This window comes from Lepisosteus oculatus, chromosome 7 (assembly GCF_040954835.1).
Source record: "Lepisosteus oculatus isolate fLepOcu1 chromosome 7, fLepOcu1.hap2, whole genome shotgun sequence".
Lineage (NCBI taxonomy): Eukaryota > Metazoa > Chordata > Actinopteri > Semionotiformes > Lepisosteidae > Lepisosteus > Lepisosteus oculatus.
Genome location: NC_090702.1, coordinates 39,927,540 through 39,950,316, shown reverse-complemented (window position 1 = coordinate 39,950,316; position 22,777 = coordinate 39,927,540). Strand labels below are relative to the sequence as shown.

General features: G+C 38.2%; 1 protein-coding gene across 1 annotated transcript; it reads right to left on the bottom strand.

Moving 5' to 3' along the window:
* Positions 1 to 5,812: 5,812 nt before the first annotated feature.
* LOC102688376 (pendrin-like) lies at positions 5,813 to 21,961 on the bottom strand. Its single transcript, XM_069192494.1, has 20 exons — positions 21,826 to 21,961; positions 21,067 to 21,206; positions 17,480 to 17,590; positions 17,000 to 17,184; positions 16,482 to 16,646; positions 15,767 to 15,919; positions 14,473 to 14,555; positions 13,589 to 13,736; positions 12,709 to 12,822; positions 11,965 to 12,042; positions 11,747 to 11,842; positions 10,601 to 10,707; positions 9,894 to 9,963; positions 9,493 to 9,585; positions 9,309 to 9,404; positions 8,122 to 8,352; positions 7,766 to 7,820; positions 7,330 to 7,475; positions 7,109 to 7,189; positions 5,813 to 6,099 (listed from the first exon to the last, which is right to left on the bottom strand). The coding sequence occupies exons 1-20, from the start codon at positions 21,954 to 21,956 to the stop codon at positions 6,076 to 6,078; spliced, it is 2,307 nt and encodes a 768-aa protein (XP_069048595.1). The 5' UTR covers positions 21,957 to 21,961; the 3' UTR covers positions 5,813 to 6,075.
* Positions 21,962 to 22,777: the final 816 nt, after the last annotated feature.

The following is a 22,777-nucleotide window of genomic DNA, read 5'->3' as shown; positions in this document are numbered from 1 at the left end:
AAATTACACAAAAATGAAATTGTCTAAGGATGCTGTTAGTTGTATAGCTGACTCAATGCTAGTTGATGTATATACAGTAACATCTACACATTTGCGAGTAGTTTATTATTATTAAGTTTTAAAAATTGCTTTACTTCTTGCTGTTTCATTACTATGTTGTGCCTTCAATTGTAGTGGTGTGGCTAAACTGTCCAGGGATACAAACAATGTTTACTCAATCCTTGCATGTAAAGATTTAGATCTATATGTTAAATGTATAGAATGATTCAAAACAATTTCCAAAAGACACATAAGAAAATAAAAATACAATATACAGAAAACAGTACATATGGTAGTGTGTTAAAGGAAGGCAAACCAGCATCAACATCATAAATAATTATTTCCATGGGGAAAAGTAGCATCTATCTTGATTTGGGACTAATTTTCCTAATAGATGTGGATAATAACATGCTGCTTAAATAATGACTCATGCTGATGCAAGTTTGAGGGGTCCTTTAATGAACTGACACTGACGTTTTCTGTTGGGTTGTGTTTTTTGCTGCAGGGTGGCTTTGCCCCAGCTGGCACTGAAGGGACATATTTGTTACAGAGGAGAAACAACAAGAGACACCATGTTGTAATTAGGAAGATAGCTGAAAGAGGTGAAAATACCAGATGCTTGCCGTGCTAAAGTGCTGCACAGCTCTGGACTGAAAACAGCCATCTTTTAACAATCTGAAAAGGAACATTTAGTTTTGCCACAAGTATCGGTTTTTCCCAGCTCCAAACATAAAACTTAGAACGGACTTGCAGTGATTTTTATTATTGTTATTTTTTTTATTGTTCTTACACAAACAAATCCCAGTTTTAGTGTGTGAATGAGCTGACCGAATAAGATGTGCAGGATAACCTCCAACTATTAAAATATGTTTAGAAATATATAGAAATGGAAATGGCACATGTCACAAATAAGTGAAAGGACTGTTTTTTTATTACGGAATGTATAATCTACAATAATGTTAAAAATACATTAAAATTGATTTTTGGAAACTAAAAAAGGAACTAGAATGAAAAATGTTCTTTAACAACAGTGGTAATTAGTTCTGGAAAGTAGAAATGTGATGAGAGAGTGTGGCAAGGTACTGATGACTCTGACTCTTGTTGAGAAAAGGCTGTGGTCACAGTCTTTGAAGTATAGGTGCTAAGCAGAACATTTGGGTAAGTGTCTGAATAGGTTTCACACTCCCATATTCCAAGAGAAGAAACTTGAAAAGAACTTGAAGAGTGTATATAAGAGGTGACCTTTAAACCTTCGTAATAAACACTTATCTGAAGGTTCAATATCAGCAGCTGTAAAATCCATAATCGAAAGAAGAAAATTATGTAACAGAGTGATTGCAGATCCTATTGCTCATTAGTTTATTTCTTCATCTTTACCTTCTTTTTTTTTACAACAGTACATTATTATTACTGTTCCTCCCACAATAACATGGGATACTGTTATGTATGAATGGGTTTATGCTAGCATCTTGTGGACAGTTCTAGCCTTGTTCAAAATACAAGATTCTGGACATTGCCTATTGGTGTCCACCCTGTAGTCTCAGGTATTACTGAACTGCTTCAGTGTGTTTTGTTAGCAGGCTGTATGCGATGTTACTCTGACATTCTCTGGCTAGTCTTTATGGTCATTTGCTTTCATTATGATGATGATACAAGTGCTCATTTGTAGCAGTTTTTTAGCAGTCACAACTATATGTTTTCAAGGGGAAGATATTTCATATGTACTCCCTAATGTTCTTTGTATGATGTACAAATAAATCATTCTCCCTCCACTCAGGTCCACTGTGTTTTTTTGAGGATGGCTCACTTAGTGAATCTCCGACTAAAATATCTAGTTTTAAATGGTCATACAGGTCAAATAATTTGTTTAATAAAGAATCCAGTTGTGGAAGTCAGAACTCAGCTGGGAAAACAAACAAACAGACACAGGGATATTTCAATCCATAGTAAGCAGTACTGCTACATAATGCAGGCCAGGACTTAAAAAAGTGTGAATTTCCATTCAATGAAAAAAACATATTAAGTGGTGGATCTGTGGCTAAGGATCTGCGCCTGTGACTGGAAGATTGCCGGTTCAAATCCCGCAGCCGGCAGAGGAATCCTACTCCGTTGGGCTCCTGAGCAAGGCCCTTAACCCCAACTGCTCCAGGGGCGCCGTACAATGGCAGACCCTGCGCTCTGACCCCAAGCTTCTCTCCCTGTCTGTGTGTCTGTGTCTCCATGGAGAAAAGCTGGGGTATGCGAAAAGATGAATTCCTAATGCAAGAAATTGTATAGGCTAATAAAGAAACATTATCATATAAAAAAAAAACATTATCATAGAGGAGGTTATATTAAACTTTAGAGGAGAAAATGTTAAGCACTGGGACTGTGCAGTGAAATATCTTCCTTCAGATGTCTCTGAAACCAAGCTGACCAAGCTCACAGCCATCATAAACAATGCCTCTCATCCGCTTCATGGGACTGTTATTGGGCAGCGGAGCACTTTTAGCAACAGACTGCTCCAGCTACGGTGTTCAAGGGAACGTTTCCGCAAGTTTTCCTCCCAGCGGCTGCCAGGGTGTATAACGCTGCCCTAGGCTAGGACTGTTAGCCCTTCATTTTCTCCTCTATGGACAGCATGTTGCTCCATTGTACTTTTTGGACAATCAATCTGTATAAACCTATGCACATTTTGCACATATTTTATTGTTTTTACAGTGACTATAATCATCATATTTTGCACATAAATACATGTATTTATTTTTATTTATTTTAAATTTATTTTGGATAACTTTTTATCTATTCTGATGTCTGTTTTTGCTTGTCTTGGGCTGGACTGCTGTAACACATCAATTTCTTTACGGGATCAATAAAGTCTTATCTGTCTATCTAGCTATCGATCGATCGATCTATTTATCCCTATAAACTGGCAGAAATGTAGCCATCAAGATACTTGGCCACAGACTGTTAGCTGGATTGCAGCCACCAGGGGTGAGCTAGTGTCTGATGATATCACCTGTCACCTGACATCAGCTGTGGAAATCTTTCCTCATTGACTCGCACTTAACAACACCATAAATCTCTTAATGAACTATACTGGAGTTAATAAGATGAAATTTTTATAACCAATAAACTAGGTTTATTGAGTCACTTGACTCAGTACAAAGTGTTTATCTCAAATATTTCACACAATGCTTCCCAGTCAAATCATTAACAAAATGAAATACAAAATTAAAATTAAAACCATGCAGCTGCAACTGATAAACGCACATCATCCTGCAAAAGGACGTACTGTACGGTACCTATTAGGCTCTGTGAAAAGGAAGCACAGAAAAGAAGAGCAGGATAAGCAGTCTTAAAACAAGTACACCATATCAAGTCCACAACAATACCTTCCAGTCTCGACCCACTCTGCCACCAGCAGATCTGTAGTAATTCTGCTGGGTTCTAAGGGCTTGTGTTATATACTGGTGGTGATTTTTCATTTGTTAATCATAACTCAGAAATCATTGATCTTCACTGAACTGATAGATTAGCCATGTCGCTGTTACCTTGATGTACCAGACGCAGGGATACAAGCAGTCATGCCTCTTATGAACTCAATCACATCACCCCTTTCTCCCACAAAATGGAACACCAAGGAAAAGGCTTAGTCTGCTGCTACTTTATATTTATTCCTCAGAAATTGTTAGACATTACGTGCTGGGATTTACTCAATAATTAGTTAATAATTAGCCATTCCATGGATTATAATCTGTAGTATTTTGATAGCGTAGTGTATATTCTATTTTTAGACATTTCAGTAGTTTTAGTGTTAAATAAAAAAATCGAATTGCCACATTTGTCTTATTAATTGGGTTCCAGTGGCATAAGGAGGCTAGTTTAGCTTTTTATTTGACTGACGATTTAGCCGTTTGTCTTCTGTCTGTCAACACCTGGAATGAATCATCTGGGGGTATTGATCAGTGGTTTCTTGAATCATGCAGAAAATATTTTTAGCAACACAAAAAACAGTTGTGATGTCCAGTTATGTTACATCCAGTAGAGTCCTTGTGCAAAAAACACAGTGAAGAGGGATTTATGCTGCAAAGAAGCCAACACTTTCAGGCAAATATATTTTCTCTATCTGGATAAATTCCGTATACTGTATATAAATCCAATATATAAACATTTCCTTCAAAATGTATGATGTGCAGATAAATCAAGAACCAACAAAGCATATGTCTTCCAGTTTGTTTTCCAAACTGTTTAATAGACATCTCTTTCTGAGGCTGCCCACATATCACGAAGAGGACATAATATAATGCAAACTAGGTAGGTAACAGCTGAGTGATGTTGACAGAATACATGATTTTTCACTTTTTTCATTTTCTCAAGGCTTCAAGCTTTTTTTCTAACCACTCCTGAGAAGAGTTCAGGACTTTAACCACATGTAAGTACTGCTCACCCTTTGTATGTCCCCAGAGAGTCTGATACATAGACCATTCAACAGAAAAACAAAATACAACACGAAATAAAGAATAATTTTATTGATATGCACAGATGTGCAGAACATAAGTTTCTGATTTGCTTTATTCTCCCATAATGTATTGTAACGCAACGGGGGCTCAGGCGGGCGCCCTAGCCGCATTAGGTCGGCCCCTGCACCCTCCGGGGCTCGAACCCGGGACTTCCGCGTCTCTCTGCAGCGACCTAGCCCCGTGAGCCAAAGAGAGATCTCTCCACAGCCCAGTAGCTGTGGTCCTGCTATCACAGGGAAGGGCGGTGACGTCACCCGCTCTGGTACGCCGGCTCTTACACAGTGCCTGTCGGCCGTAAGCGTTACACTCTCCCCCGCTTAAATCGCTGTCCCCGGCGAAGGGCTATCCCACCCCGCTCTGACACCAATGTAACGCAACGGGGGCTCAGGCGGGCGCCCTAGCCGCATTAGGTCAGCCCCTGCACCCTCCGGGGCTCGAACCCGGGACTTCCGCGTCTCTCTGCAGCGACCTAGCCCCGTGAGCCAAAGAGAGATCTCTCCACAGCCCAGTAGCTGTGGTCCTGCTATCACAGGGAAGGGCGGTGACGTCACCCGCTCTGGTACGCCGGCTCTTACACAGTGCCTGTCGGCCGTAAGCGTTACAGTATAAACATTTGCTTTTTAAACACTACTCCTAGTTTACATTTTGCATATCAATATACAGGTTTTAAATCTCTTACCTTTCATTTGCATAACATTCTCATTAGCGCTCTGTCAATTTTCAACATCTTTTTGTTTCCAAGGCTTCATTTTCAGATGGGCTTGCCTGCCACAACAGGGCAGGACTGAGTACAAACAGTTGGCTTCCTGTACCCTACACATTTCCTGTCTTATACTGTAGATATTACGACGTCACTCGGGAATCACTCTCTTCTTCTTTGAGAGGTCAGTTAGGGCCCTAATAGTTCGAGCACAGGAAGACGGCTTAGGAGGGGAAACCAACTGTTTATTCACACACTGACTCTGTTGTTCACAGGCATGTGAAGATGACTATAAGGTTTTAAAGACCTGTTAGAGGCAGCAGTTGAGACTAAATTTTGTTTTTTTCCTACAGAGAGTGCATAAGGCGGTGTGAAACCTTCTTCACAAAATGCTGCTGAAAAAGACTTGAGCTTTCATTCATTTATGGAGCCACATCTGAGTGATGTTCAGAATGCCTGTGTCCACATTGCACTTCCACATTATTGCCTTTACACAAAAGAATTGTACAAAGCAAGATTAAAAGCCATTAAAAGTTCTCAAGCTCAAAAAAGGGACATACGTTATTACGCCTAATTACATAAGCCCTTCCTTGGGAAAATCATAACCTTGGAGGCCTTGTGGATAGTTACAGAAGTGTGACAAAGTGTAGAACAGTGCAGGTCCTTGAGCAGCTGTTGACTTTAACCTCTAGGTATGTATTAGCTTCTAATAAACCGGAAAGATAAGGGTGAAGAGTAGAGAGGTGCAATAAATGTCCTAATTTTTCAATGTTTACATTTGTAGAATTCAAAACACATCCTTGAGAAGGAGATGAAAAAACCCAAAGCCCAGGCTTAGTTAGACAGTCCATGGATAGCCTATATAAAAAAGAAAAAGAATTAGGTACAGAAACAAGGAATCTGCTGAATTGTCAGAGTTTTCTGTGTGAAGTGCTTGATGTGCCACACGTCAGGGGGGGCAGTACTGTTGCAGAACCAAACTGCCTACAGTGTGTGTGGCATTCTTGCAAGTGAGGAATAAATCAAATAAAACCAATAATAATTGGCACATACCATAAATGTCTCTTCTGCTACAAACACATTTATTCGCTTAATTAATATAATGATAATGTCTATTCTAATGCTACTTTATACCCCAGCTGCAAAAGTTCAAATCCATCTACAAAATGATACAGTATATTAGCTTTGTCTGTTTTCCTTAAGTGATATTACATGTATATATATGATATTTGTACAATTTGGGGGTTAACAGACTACTAGAGTGATATTACATTCTCAGCTTTGGGAACCCTGTTCTGGGTCCTGGACTGTACACATCTGCAGATTCTGTGCCTGACATTGGAGAAGGTCACTGCTCTACATTGAGAGAGTGGAATCTTTCTAACCACAGTGACATGAGCAGAAGTAAGATATATGATTCACACAATATCACTGGTTTATTAAAACATGGGACAAATGTAAAGCGTTGATATGTTTTTACAGAATAACTTATTCCATAAAGTCAAAACCTGTCAAACAGTGGCCCACTAGCCTTCTGACGTTTCATACACACTATTTGAATTGAACAAATTATCCAATTAATGGGTCAGAACAACATCATTTCCAGTCTGTAGAAATGTTTGGATTCTGTCTGGTAGCAAAAGTTAGAAATATTTAATTTTAATAAGTGAATGAAGGTAAGCATCTACTAAATGGTGCACTGAACATATTTCTAATATTTGAAGATTACCTTTGATGTATTACATCTCCCTTTGTTTTATAAAGCATATTTTCAGTGCATACTAGGATAAAAGTCAATGTTTCTGATAAATACTTTTAATTTAAGTGAAAGAAAAGAGTACACAAGGCAATGACCTTTCTGACTTACCCTTCTTTGATTGTCATAAGTTTCTTCTGTTTCATCATCGGTGAAGGTCAGAGGCTCCTCGGAATCCTGCATCAAAGAGATCTATAGAAAAAAGTGGAATATATGTAATTATATATTTTTTCAGTTATACTGTATATACACTTTCAGATATAAAAGTAGTCCTGTAACATACAGTGTGTCCTCAATGCCATTTATTTTCTACGTACAACATATATTCTTACCTTTTCAAAGATTGGATCTTGAATAGCGCCACTTATAGTTTGCATCTTAATAAAGAGGACTGCGTCATGAACAGATATAAACATAATGTCTTTCTTCACCACGTCATCAAAAAAGCCACAGAATTCCATTTTTTGAGCAATTTCATCTAACAATAGAAGATATTTTTGCATTATTCACAAATATGATGCAAACAGCATTGTAATACCAGATATCTATGATTTTCAAATTAAAATAATGATATGGTATTAAACAAATGACAGATGTACCATTGAATGTATTCTGCAGCAGTCTGCAAACTCTGCTTTTCAGAGTCAAGTATTTGAAATGATTTTGCAGTTTTTGTTTAATAGACTAATATAATACAAGTGAAAAATCCCTCTGGTAGATTAACATTTATTTAAACATTCACTATAAATTAAAATATTTATATCATACCATCATATCCAGCGATAAAGACATTCACACCTATTTTCTGGAATTCTTTAATGACCTGTTAGGACATGAAAAATAATTAGGAATCTTTATCATGAACGGTTTTATACAGGTAGCCATTTTAACTCTTAAGCATATATTTGCTTTGGGGGTTTAGGACAATGTTTTGATGATTGGCAAAACACTGTGCTAAACCCCCAAAGCAATTATATGTGCAATACTTTGAAATGCCATAAAAACAGCAATCAGAAAACTCTAACGTCTCTACTGTGAAAGCAGTAGCATTACTGTGAATTAATAGGATTTGTCTGTTAGGAAAGGTCTTTGGATCTGAAAACGTGCAGAACGGAATTACGTACCAACTTTAAGGACTTCACAGATACGACGTCAAGAAAGGATGCCGCAGAAAAGTCCAGGATGAGGCTGTGGAAGCTGACTTTAGGCACTGCCACCTTCACTGGCAGGTCAGAATCCCAGTCCACTCGTATCTCCACCTCTGTGGTGGGAATACTGCTCTCCTCCATCTCCTCCAGCTCCTTCTCCATCTCAAAGCCCTCGTTATCAATCCCCATGGTAGACACCACACCTTTCTAGTCAGAGAGAGCAGGACATCCACTTAAATCACAAGCCACAAAAACAATGCTTGTTGACAGAGAGTGCAAGGGCTGTCATAGTTCTGTACAGAAGACAAAATCATCTTCAAAACTAGAGCCGTTTACTAGATGATTCTTGTTTCGAATTTTGTGGTGAGTTTTGCTACAAAAATAGTGTACGGTATTTAAAACTACACTAAAAAGAAATATACAGTACTTAGAATCACGGATGTTCTTTTTAGGTTTAACCATGTTGTCGCAAATTTTCCAAAAGCCTCCGTGAGATTCAATGAAAATGTTAAGCAAACATTCCCCCTAGTGGATAGAAATGTTATTGAAGTTAAAACTGCAGGTACTGGGAACATTATGAACACAAACCTTTCCCTACAGATTCCTCATATTGTGGGTCATGGAGGAGCTGGAGCCTATCCCGGCAAACAACAGGCGCAAGGCAGGGTACCCCCTGGATAGGACACCAGTCCATCGCAGGGCAGACAGACAAACACACTCATACCTAGGGCCAATTTTCCAAGAAATCAATTAACCTACCAGTATGTTTTTGGATTATGGGAGGAAACCCATGCAAATACAAGGAGAAGAAGTAAACACCATGCAGATAGCACCTCAGGTCCAGAACTGAACCTAAGGCCCCACCTTCCAGAAAAATCCTTCCAGAACTTGTGCTGAAAAACTCTGTTTTAGTAAAAATAGACTTGGCTCTTACACAAAACACTGTAGCTCAAGTCAGACAGGAGGCAACATGTTGACTTGGTAGAATCAGAATTGTTAAGGAACTCCATATATTTACCTCCCTAAAACATTAGGAAATGAAAATACATATACCACAAAGTAAAGAATTACAGAACATTCAAATAAAACATGTAAGCCAATACTTTTCTTTATTATTTGTTATGATGTTCTAAGCATCAGAAACATACACACACAAATCTTACCTTTGTAGCTCTTAACCTTCCTTTCTTAATGAGATTCTGGATCATCCTCAGTGCCTTTGTCCTCTTCTTCAACACTCGGGCAGCATCAACACCGACCTGAATCACAAATTTAGTTTAAAATGTTGTGGATTTCACACAAATTTGACATTTCTCAAGATTAGTGCTTCTGATGAAATCAACTTACTACTGCCTTCAAGCGGTCTTTAAAGTAGTCAATGTTAGCAAAGAAAATTGGTGAATTGCATTTGAAGATTTTGATTCCAGGTATTTCTGCAACCTGGAAAAAAACAACAAACAACATAATATGTACAGTACAGTATTTGATTAGGCACTGGAACATCAACAGAAATCGTGTTAATTAGTTTTTGAAAAACTCTATCTAATTGAACCTTTTTAATGAATTTTTGTGACGCAGAAAGACTACTCCACACAGAATAGGACCCTAGAAAGTCTGTTTTAAAGGGACTTCTTTTCTTTGAAAAGAAAATAATTTATAACAAATATATATGCATATTCAATGTTATATACACACGTTAGTGGAAGTGAAGGGTGTTTTCTGTCAGTGAAAAGGAATGTGTGTCTTACGTGCTTGTAGTCTTTGATATTCTTGTAGATATCTGTCCCTGGAAAGTTCCCCAGAGCAGAACAGGTGGGGCTGAGACCAAAGAGAAGAGGTCATTAGTGGATGAGAAATACTTGAACACTCATAAACAGGGGAATGAAGTGAAGATTACCTAATGTTATTGCTTTACTGAAAATTGCTGAACATTATTACTTGAGAATTATAAAATAACAATACCAAACCAATCATACTGGATGCTTTCCATTAGGAGACACTCCCCTTTTATAGTCCAGAGAGCCTATAACATCAACCAGCACAGGTCTAAATGATATTTGACTCCTCCCCAAATCCATTGTCAAAAAGACTCAGATCTGTAAGTATTTCAGGGTTGTGTATTCGATAGTAATAAGAACAGCAACAAACAGCTTTATATAGCACTTTAATCAGAAAGGATCCCACTGTGGTTTAAATATAAGAAGAGGACCCACATCATCCACAACTGAGCTGTAGCCCTTACCTGAATGATGCCTGGCAGCTAGTCTGCACAAGCAACAATCCTGCACAAATATCAGGTGAATGGCTTCACCAGCTGAATTAAGAGTTAACTATGGGGAGTCCAGAGGGGAGGCTCAAAGAGGAATTTAACCATGACACCAAGGTTAACACCAATACTCTTACAAACACTGCTATGGTATCTTTAATGTCCAAGTAGTCAGGACATGTTACTTACAACTGAGTTCTGTACACCACCGTGACCAACTCAAACACAAGACCTGCCAGCAGCCCAAGGTCAAGTCCCAGGATTATGCATCCAATGCAGGTGAAAACCCAGATTATCTGAAAAAATATACATTTAAGAGGTTCACGATGTCTTCTCAGAATAATAAAATTAAAAAAATTTGAGAAGAATATTTTAATATATTTTACACACCATTTTGAAGTTTAATCTCTAAATGCACAGGATTGTAGATTCCAATAAACAGCTGCAGCTCAGGTACTTACTACTGAACAGGACTGCACTATCCACAATCCTCCTGCATTACCGAATTGTTTTTTCCCTTAAGGAGCATTAGTCAGAGGTGGTTGAGGTTATTGTAGCTGTGAGGTAAAGCAAATACTCAGTTCAGAGCTGTTTTGCTCAGGCATACCCTACTGGGTCAGAGGAAATGAATCTGAGCGAATTATCCTTTTTTAGTTCCTGGTCAACTAAGGGCAAATAGGTTGCGTCTTGCAACTGACAAATAATCAATTATGCTTTCCTAGACAAGAAAAGCATAATTAGTGTAGACTAGTGTTCTGTGTTCAGCTGGCAAAATCCTATCACCACCTCCTCGCAGTGCTGGCTGGATACAACGATTCGTTGGAACTAATGGTGAAGGTCTCTGATGGCAGGCGGAGTGACGTGCCGGTTGGAGTATTCTTGGTCGCATTTAATGGCAATGTCAGCTCAAAGATTTGGTTCAAACAATCAAATGGAGACGGGCGTCCCGACAAGCGGACGGGATTAATGCTAGGATGAAGAAGAGTGTTCCCCACATGATATTCACACAGATAATCCCTGACACAGACAGCTAGAATTCCCTCTTGGAGACTCTTAATGGGCAGAAGTTAACGATTAAGTAAAAGGACCCCTAAATATAGTGGTATATTGGCCTAAATCACAATGCACATCAACAAAGGCAATAAAACTAGGCTACCTGGTCCATTATTAGAACTGCTGCTCTTTCCTATGTGTCAGTTCTAAATTCTGAAGAGGCAAAGAACTCTTAATTACTTCTCCATAAGAATAGTGAACTTCAATTACTTTGGATTGAACCCATGTTAGCCTGACATATTTTCCCCAGCAGAAAGGATAATACGGTTGTTGAAATCTTACAGAGTCTATTTTGTTCTGCCTCCACAGACGAGGAACATCCAAAACTTGCATGAACATTCCTTTCAGGTTAGCAATGATGATGGCAGCCAAGACAGACTGCAAAAGAGAATTAGGTCTGAAGGTTATAACAAAAATAAAACATTTCAACCTACTGAAGTAAATTTCTATTACATGGTTTAAGAGGTTAACCTGATGTGAATAGAAGCAATTACACCTACCTTTTGAAGAGGTTCCAGCAGGCTGCCCAGTGCAAATATAACGACCAATACTAGAGCAGCTGAGATTATGCCAGCAATCTGATGGAAAAAGCAAAGCTCAAGTTAATCTAAAATCTGATGGGAAAAATGGCAGCCTTTTCAATGGTGATTTTTTAATCTTGTACTTTTACAGATATCAAGGCATTGCACACTTCTTTCTGAAAAAAATGTTCTTCGTTCTCTAATTCCTGCTACATTGCAAGAAATATTCCGGAATTAGAGAATAATTGATCTCCAAAATAAGAAATCAAAATCTAGAATGTTTACACCTGCGAGAATCAGAGCTGCATCTTACCCAACTAGGGGAAGGGGCAGAAAACTTAATAGTGCTGGCAGCCTGGTATATGATCTCCTGGCACAGCCTGAGTGAGCTCTCTTAAATAATATGTTGTTCTTATTGTAGTTGTTTTTAACTGTTTACTAATTGTTATCACTTTGGCAACTCTGTAATTTATTAGTCATACCAATACATTGATATGGTAGGTTATTTGGCTTCAGGGAAAATTGCTCCTGGTGTGACTGTGTGTTTGTGTCCTTGTGTGCCCTGTGAGGACTGCTGTCCCATCCAGGATCTATCCTGCCTTGCCCCCTTTGCTTGCCCAGAGAGACTATGGCACCCCTTGGACCCTGTACTTGATAAAGGGCTAGAAAATTGATGGATGGATTTGTATTCTACCCTGAGTTGAAACTAAGTGCTTGCCATACCTGTGTCTTTCCACCAGTGCTCTCCTGAACAGCTGTGCGTGACAGTGAAGTGGTTGCAATGAACCCAGAGAAAGCTCCCGTGAAAATATTGCAGATTCCAAATGAAATGAGCTCCTGGGAAATAAAATGTTGTTTGTCTTCATGTGCACAAAGAATTACATTGGCTAGGACTGAGCTTCAATTAGATTAGGGGATGCAATATACATTTAAAATGCACCCAGGTAAAGGGGCTCTATAAACATAAAGCTCCAGGAATGATCTACTCACTTCTTCCACAAATCAAGTGATCATAAATTTGTAGTGTCAAATTATGGGATTGCTGTAGAATTCAATGTTTCTGATTCTGTAGTGACTGTATTTTAATAGTTTTAATCCCTCTTTACAGCCCTTAGAAATACTGTTTATAAAACTAAACACTATTTATACACAACTATAAAGAGACAGTGCCTCACAAAGAAATATTTCCTCCACCCTCTATGTTAAAGTAAATCTAAACAAAGTAACCCAGCACTTCAGCATCTCGGTCAATCTGCACATTCCTTTTGTTCTGCTTTTATTTTTATTATATCAGAATATGGGAGTTTAGTGAGTTAAAAAAAGAGTTAGAACCAAGGCTGGCTGACAGGGAGAATTGCACATAAAACTGTAACAATATATAACAATTGTTTTAAGTATTGCCGAGAGTACATTAAATGTAGTAAATGCCCTCATCAATACATGTATGTATATAACATGGTACGTACACACTGCTTTCTCAGGGTTTGTTTCTCTATGAAGGATTACACTAATTGAACAATCTGCATTATGACCACATAAATAATACATTCTAAAAGGATTTAGTGGGAGAATCTGATTGAGAGGGCACAATCACGGTACTAACCTGATTTCCATCTATGGCGTAGTCATGCTTTGTAGCGTACACTTTACCTACAGAAACAGCCACAGCATACGCAACCACAGCCGTGGAGAAACTGGAGCTCGCAATGCTCGAGAACAACGTCACATCAGGGTTCTGAGGGGGCAGAAATCTAATACATACATACAACTGTTAGAATAATTCAAATTCATCTACGTTGCTTTTGATAATAATAATAATTGCTTACACTTATAGAGCGCTTTTCTGGACACTCCACTCAAAGCACTTTACAGGTAATGGGAACTCCCCTCCACCACCACCAATGTGCAGCATCCACCTGGATGATGCGACGGCAGCCATAGTGTGCCAGAAAGCTCACCACACATCAGCTATCAGTGGGGAGGAGAGCAGAGTAATGAAGCCAATTCATAGATGGGGATTATTAGGAGGCCATGATTGGTAAGGGCCAATAGGGAATTTGGCCAGGACGCCGAGGTTACACCCCTACTCTTTTTGAGAAACACCCTGGGATTTTTAATGACCACAGAGAGTCAGGACCTCAGTTTTACGTCTCATCCAAAGGACGGTGCCCGTTTACAGTATAGTTTCCCCGTCACTATACTGGGGCATTAGTACCCACATGGACCACAGGGTGAGCACCCCCTGCTGGCCCCACTAACACCTCTTCCAGCTGCAACCTTAGTTTTCCCCAGGAGGTCTCCCATCCAGGTACTGACCAGGCTCACACCTGCTTAGCTTCAATGGGTTGCCAGTTGTGAGTTGCAGAGTGATATGTCTGCTGGCTAAAGAAGCAAGATTGCTACTGTACCTCCTATATTAAACTTTAGCCAAAAAGAACAACATAACTGTGCAGACTGCTCCTATGACAAAAGCTAAATTCTGCGTACCCTCTAGGGATGTTCTGTACAATGTTGGCATTATACTTTGACTTCAGGTCTACTCCATACGAAATGCCTGTTGCTATAATAGTCTGTAAGAGAAAACAACAACAGACAGCAGTTATCTTGTCACTAGCATTGGGAAGGTGATTTGGTAGGACAAATGGAAACATTGTGAACTGTAGGAAAGAGAGAATAGAGCACTATTTTAATCATCAGGTAAACACCCATTAAAAGTGTGAAATGTAAATATAACAAACGTTTTTTTCATAAATGTCAAAACCATTATCTTCATTATCGACAGTAAAGCAATGTGTTAGCATTCTCATTCTGATGAACTGTGCAATTCCTGTAGGTTTTTACACATATACTAGTTTTTTTAAGATGCTACAAATAATACATTCTATTTAAGAGTAACAAATCTGTAGAAATGTTCAGGCCATCTACAAGTTATTTTCATAAGGGTTTGCCTCACTTGTCTATTGACCTGTGTTTGCACTGTTGTTTTCATTTAGCAAACTTTATACAGGGGGATATTTTGTGTTTGTACACAGAATATGATTTACAATACTATAACACGTTGCAGGAGAGTGCTTTGTTAATAGTTTTCTTCAGGAAAACCACAGAATTGTAACATTCAAAACAAACACAATTACAGTAGCTCATTTTAAATCCTAATAAAAACTTATTATATTGTCCAGGATGGGAAGTTTGCTTTGTAGGCAGATTAATGACATAACACAGTACACTATCATTTAATATAACATGATCCATTAACATAAATTATACATAAGAAAGAAAAAAATATATTTTGTAAGAATAAAAGATGACGTAGTTCTACTGCACTTGAATCTACAGTATGTAGTCTAAATTGACACCCAGATGGAAAGAGCTCTGACTCACTTTGTAAGGAGTGGTCAATAATTTTGCTGGCTACCTTCACCATCCTGTCTGTTTTTATTGCATGTGTTTAGGTTTTCAAACCAGGCTACCACAGTGAATGTTTGTGCAGATTCAATGAAGGTTCTATAGTATAAGGTCTTGAAATGTTGCTTTTTAAGCCAAAGACACACAATGTTGAACGCTTGATTCAAACTATGATGTTTTGTTGCCGATCTGTAGATCTGTTGTGTAGCTGTAAGTATAGAAATGAAGAAGCACTAGTAATAAAGAACATAAGCTTTACTGAACAATGTTGCTATTACATTCCTTTTTACTATTATTCTACTTCTTCTGTGAATAATGTATGTTTGGATGTTTCCAGTAACTGAAATAACGAGTAACAAGAAAGTACTGTACTCACCACTATCACTTCAATGGGAATAGGTACTGGGATCTTATGCTCGTATTTAGCACTGATTTCTTTGACCACCATTACAATAAGAATTGTCAACAACCCAGCAGTCAGGTCTGCAATGTTGGTTTGCTGAATGTTTTTAAATATGTCAATGATTGGCTAAAGAAGAAGAAAAAAAAACAGCGATCTTTTTAATACTTTGCCAAAGTTGGTTTAGTTTAAGACTAATGTTTGTTCATCCATCCATTTTTCTATGGATTGGTACAGTGTGATGGGGAACCAGACCAATGGGTGTAAGGCATGATACACCCTGTACAGGATGCCAGTCCATTGCAGGGCACTTACTGACACACTCACACTTTTCCAAACCAGTTAACTACCAGTACATCTTTAGACTGTGGCCAGATAGTGGACCAACCAGAAGAAACCCATGCAAACACAGGGAGAACATATACTGTATACTCAAAACAGGTAGCACCCCAGGTCCACTGTGCCACCCTGTCATCTCTGACTATAGTTTGAAATGTACTTAATTTATTTAAAGTGTTTTCAGGTGTTTTAAAATATAGCTTAGAAAAGATGCTGTTTTTCAAATGATTATCCCATTTAAATCAAGAGTCACATCTAAAGGACAGCAACATGGCAACATAAGAATGCGAGAAAACTCTGAACTGTGGAACTGACAGAAATTCCCAAGATATTTGTAGGAAAAAATACTCACGTATATAATAGATAAAACTCCGTTGTAATTTCCTGTTGGTACAGCGAGGACTATTTTCACTTGAGAGACCAACACTTGGAATGCAGCTGCAGTGGTAAATCCTCCAACCAAAGGATCAGAGAGATACCGGACTATAAAGCCAATCTGCAACACTCCCATGCCCAGCTGTAAAACAAAATGATCACTACAGAGTTCAACCTGTACAGCATGCACGAATGACAGTAGCATGACTGACAGAGCTCACAATGTTAAACTTCGCCTCAAAACATGTTGCTTGAGAAGATTTAAAAGTGCCAGGAAGTTGTAAGGGCTGCACTCTGCTCAACTTTACCGTATGCATAATACTACCAAATTCCTAAATTCCTGGTGGTGATACTTGTTTTAAATATAAACTAATATGTGTGGGGTCTTTGCAATCTGACTGACGAATTCAACTTTACTGCTGAAACAGATCACATTGTTCCTAATATCTGTAGAAACAGTAATTAATAGATGAGTATTTTCTTCATTGGTTTTACCTGGAAGAATCCAATGAGATAGGTCATTGCTATAGCCACAAGTACTCTTTGTGCGTCCTGGGCATTTGTATCAATTATAACTGTTCCATTGCCACTTGTCCCATTAATGGTCTTTATGAAGTTGGAGTCAGGAGTCATGGATTGAACCACTGATCCTACCATCAGAGAGGTCACTGCAAAGGGGCCTGTTGAGAAGTAAATAGAGGTGCAGACCATAGTAAAAATGAAACACTCCCACACACAGTATCACGTGTGAAACAAAGTATCATGTGGCCCAGCTACATTTCATTCTTGTCTTCTTAATTTCGAAGCATGTGCTAAGCTATACAGAATATGGGAAATTGTCACAATATTGCTGATAAATATTGTAATAAAAAGTTCTTCTATAAGTTTATTTAAAAAAAACTGAACATGGTTGGAATTTCTGTGCAAAATTTTAATGAAGTGGTATGTCAAAACACATTACACGTTCAAGCTTACCTATAGAAATGTGTCTTGAGGTCCCCAGAATGAAATAGGGTAAAATGGGGAAGAAGGCTGCATACAGACCATATTTGGGAGGGACTGCAACCAGCAGTGCATATGCCAGTCCTGCATGACAAAACAGGAAGGTAAAAACCTCATTAAGTCTAAGTCCTGTCATACATTACAACAGAGGTTTGCCTACCCCAAAAATCTTTTTTTCTTTTCAGTCACACACCTCAAGAGGCACATCCTGAGTTGTGATGTAGAAAGTAAAGGGGCTTTTAGGACTGATGATTCCAGGGAAACAGAGCCAGAGAACTACGAAAGAAGACCCCCACTGCCTAGTTTTGAATAAAGCTCTCTGAGTCTGTAAACGGTCCAAGTGGAGGTCTGTGATGGCAGCCCATCTGACTGAGACTGACAGAGAAGCATGTAATGCTTTGCAAATCATCAAGAAAATCTGAAAAGCCACATGACAAGAGACAGAAAACCAATACAGCTGACAGATATTAATTTTCATTTTAGTGTACTGTATGTGTAATTTTAAACTATTAAGGTTTAATGTAGGACACAATAAAAGCATGAACCAATATTTTTTATGACATGTTGTTGAGATTTCTTCTAATTTTTATTATTTTGCTAAATTTAAAATAAGGCATTTTCCAAAGAGTCCTAATATGTTGTTCAAATTGCAATCCTGTATCCATCAAAAGCCCACAATTTCTGACAATTTCTCATTTCAGCAAAGAATTGAAAACAAAGAATTGGAGGCAACTTCTTTACACAAAGGGCTGGGGGAGTCTGAGACTGGAGCCAGCGGGAGTCACAACCGATACCACGACTTCTTTCAAGAGGCAGCAGGGTGAGATCCTCAGATCACTTTGCTACTCTGCAAGGTGATTCAAAAGCCTCCTCCAGCACCATCTTGAAAGAAACTGGGGTATCAGCTTCAATGTCATGGCTGGATGCCTTGTTCCAGACTCCTGTAACATTCAGAACATCCAGAAACACACCACACTACTCTGTATATACTGAAGCACTTCCACTTAAAAGGTGAGATGATATGAGAATGTGACAGACCCTCGAACTCCATGTAGAGTTCTGAATTCAGAAGACTCTCTTGTTAGTTGTGTGCCTCAATGTGTCAAAACTCAAAAAGAAATAAAAGAAGGATAAATTGACAGAGCTTAATCTCCCTTGTATGAACATGAAAGTTCAGGCCCTCCGTTTTACATCATCAGCTGCTCCTTGAGAACTGCGTTTGCAAACCTTTATCATTTACCTGGTTAACAATCAGTCACGTGTTGTTTATTTAAAGAATTCTGGCCTTCTGAACAATCTTGAAAGTCTGCCCATTGTTCCATATCAGTTTAATTCTCCAAAAACAATCAATGGTAGCACTATTAAAAATATCTTAAATCTTTATCAGCACTAATAGAATAATTCAAGATTTAGACACAATGTTTCGGGAATTAGAAGACATAGAAAGTCAAAGCCAAAGAGAAAACCTGTGACTTGTCTTTTTCCAAGTTCAATTCTAGACATGTAGAGTATGTACAGTGCCTTGCAAAAGTATTCGGCCCCCTTGAACTTTTCAACCTTTTGCCACATTTCAGGCTTCAAACATAAAGATATAATTTTTTTATTTTATGTGAAGAATCACCAACAAGTGGGACACAATTGTGAAGTGGAACGAAATCTATTGGATTTTTGAAACTTTTTTAACTAATAAAAAAATGAAAAGTGGGGCGTGCAAAATTATTCGGCCCCCTTGCGTTAATACTTTGTAGAGCCACCTTTTGCTGCGATTACAGCTGCAAGTCGCTTGGGGTATGTCTCTATCAGTTTTGCACATCGAGAGACTGAAATTCTTGCCCATTCTTCCTTGCAAAACAGCTCGAGCTCAGTGAGGTTGGATGGAGAGCGTTTGTGAACAGCAGTTTTCAGCTCTTTCCACAGATTCTCGATTGGATTCAGGTCTGGACTGACTTGGCCATTCAAACACCTGGATACGTTTATTTGTGAACCATTCCTTTGTAGATTTTGCTGTATGTTTGGGATCATTGTCTTGTTGGAAGATAAATCTCCGTCCCAGTTTCAGGTCTTTTGCAGACTCCAACAGGTTTTCATCCAGAATGGTCCTGTATTTGGCTGCATCCATCTTCCCCTCAATTTTAACCATCTTCCCTGTCCCTGCTGAAGAAAAGCAGGCCCAAACCATGATGCTGCCACCACCATGTTTGACAGTGGGGATGGTGTGTTGAGGGTGATGAGCTGTGTTGCTTTTACGCCAAACATATCGTTTTGCATTGTGGCCAAAAAGTTCGATTTTGGTTTCATCTGACCAGAGCACCTTCTTCCACATGTTTGGGGTGTCTCCCAGGTGGCTTGTGGCAAACTTTAGACGAGACTTTTTATGGATATCTTTGAGAAATGGCTTTCTTCTTGCCACTCTTCCATAAAGGCCAGATTTGTGCAGTGTAAGACTGATTGTTGTCCTATGGACAGACTCTCCCACCTCAGCTGTAGTTCTCTGCAGTTCATCCAGAGTGATCATGGGCCTCTTGGCTGCATCTCTGATCAGTCTTCTCCTTGTCTGAGCTGAAAGTTTAGAGGGACGGCCAGGTCTTGGTAGATTTGCAGTGGTCTGATACTCCTTCCATTTCAAGATGATCGCTTGCACAGTGCTCCTTGGGATGTTTGAAGCTTGGGAAATCTTTTTGTATCCAAATCCGGCTTTAAACTTCTCCACAACAGTATTACGGACCTGCCTGGTGTGTTCCTTGGTCTTCATGATGCTCTCTGCGCTTTCAACAGAACCTTGAGACTATCACAGAGCAGGTGCATTTATACAGAGACTTGATTACACACAGGTGGATTCTATTTATCACCATCAGTCATTTAGGACAACATTGGATCATTCAGAGATCCTCGCTGAACTTCTGGAGTGAGTTTGCTGCACTGAAAGTAAAGGGGCCGAATAATTTTGCACGCCCCACTTTTCATTTTTTTATTAGTTAAAAAAGTTTCAAGAATCCAATAGATTTCGTTCCACTTCACAATTGTGTCCCACTTGTTGGTGATTCTTCACATAAAATAAAAAATGTATATCTTTATGTTTGAAGCCTGAAATGTGGCAAAAGGTTGAAAAGTTCAAGGGGGCCGAATACTTTCGCAAGGCACTGTACAGTATATCTCTAAAATATTTTCCAATTGAAACATCCTGCAATCAATTTACTAAAGCTAATAACCTGGATACTTCAATACATTTAGATGTGGCATACAGTGAATGATGGATTAAAATCAATAAGATATCTCGTGAATATACTATACAACAACACTGCCAGCAAGCATAAAGCACACAATAAAGCTAAATGTGGCATGTATTTGTCTTTGATTTTACAAGACCTACATGTCCCTTTGACCTTCTTTGATTTTACAAGACCTACATGTCCCTTTTCTCTTTGAACTACTGTTGCTTTAGTATCGGTGAGTGAATGAACTTATCCTTGCCCAAATCATAACTTTATACCTTCTCTTTGGAAAACTGCTGTGCGCATGTTACGATGATGCCCCACATGTCCCCATTGGATGATACTTACCCAGTAAAGTACAAACAAGTCCAGTACTGACTCCTGAGATAATGTCACTGGGCAGCCACTCCTTTACTCTGTAGTTAGGCAACCAGTCCAGAATGGGGAACATACTCTTGACCACACGTAGGGCCCTTTTGCTTGAGCAGCTTCAAGATAAACAACAGGACGTGTTCAATAGAAAAAAAACTCAACTTTATTGGTTGAATTCTGTGTAAAATATCTCCTCTGTTCTTAGCTTTTTCATAGGCTGCATATCACATTGCATGGATTTAGTGTTGTCCCTGCTGAAAATATTAGGCTATTCCCCTAAATCTAGGCACAGGAACAATTCTCAAAGTTGACTGTGAGGGCCTGTAAAATGGAAAGACATGTGGTACAAAGATGAAATGTACAGTAGGTAACAGAACCTTTCTTTCAAGAAAATTCCTTTCTTTCCTATGTGATAAGCCTTTGATAATTTGTTCAATCTGCTTCTGCCATGAGTTTTTAAAATAAATTAAAAAGAGAGCAGAAAACATATGAGAATATTAGGTGGAGTATAGCTCATTTTATCAAAGCATGACAGTTGTCTACACATCCAAAGCAGGAAAGAGATTTGGCAAAATAGTATTCTTAAAAAAGACCTGTGAAGGTGCCTTTTCTCTCTACTTTTACTCTCTGAAACTGTGAGAAGCACAAAGACAAATAAAAGAATCCAGACTACAACTTACACCAATTAGAGTGTGTGAAAGGGTGTTGCAATCTCCCAACAAAGAAAGTACTTACGTGCATGACTTTTGAAGTTTGTTTCGGAAAGTCTTAGGCACTCTGGCTTTAGTTTCATTGTCTTCTTCAAAAGTAGGTTTAGAGTAAATTGGCCTTGCGACAAAGTAATTATGTTCAGGAGAACGATCCATTATCTCTTTTCTAAGGAAACAACAGATAAAATTAAACATACATGTTTAGTAAACATTTTACTGATTTATATTATACAGAAATTTCAAAATAAAGTATGATTTTATTATTATTTGGTTCGAATAAGAAAACCTTGATGTACTATCAGTGCACGTTGGTAGTGTTTAAATTTTTGACACTGCAATTTTCCCTGAAGTAAAATATACAAACTATAGAAGTGATATTAAAAATTAGTTTAGCCTCATACAATGTATGTGAAATGATTTAAACATTTCATTTAAAGTTAAAACAAGGACAAATAAAATTTAAAATTTACAACATTTCCAATTTTACCAATGTACAATTTAAAACATTTTTATTTTTAATAATGCTATATGCAGTTAAATAATAATGATGTACTATTAAATGTGATCATTATTATTTTATAATCTGAAAAACTATTGCTTGAGCATTTGACAAATATCTGCAAAATCATTAGAATAATGTAGCTTGTGTTATAATATTAATTTGCATACTGTTCTCAAATTCAGGTAATACTTGTAAGTAGATTGGTTAATTATTGCTTATAATTGTATTGCTTTTTTTGTTTTACCATACATTATAGTGAGTATATATTTTCAAAATCATTTTTTTCTAATTTTAAACATATTTAATATACAGAAAGAGATGAAGGTCTTAGAAATTCTCTAAGTTTTTCTAAGATACAGTTTCTCACTGACTATCATAAACTGTCCAACAGAGAAACACAGGCTTAAAGAACTTATCACTATTTCAGATGAGCTTTTTGAAAACAGGATTGTGTTGTGCGATTTTCTCGTAGTCT

What these genes read in the sequence shown, in the direction of transcription:
- LOC102688376 (XM_069192494.1), bottom strand. Translation starts at nt 21,956, where the DNA reads ATGGATCGTTCTCCTGAACATAATTACTTTGTCGCAAGGCCAATTTAC. An exon ending in ACGCCATAGATGGAAATCAG is followed by an intron (nt 12,823 to 13,588) that starts GTTAGTACCGTG and finishes TTTATTTCCCAG; the next exon opens with GAGCTCATTTCATTTGGAAT. An exon ending in CTTTATCGCTGGATATGATG is followed by an intron (nt 7,476 to 7,765) that starts GTATGATATAAA and finishes TTCTATTGTTAG; the next exon opens with ATGAAATTGCTCAAAAAATG.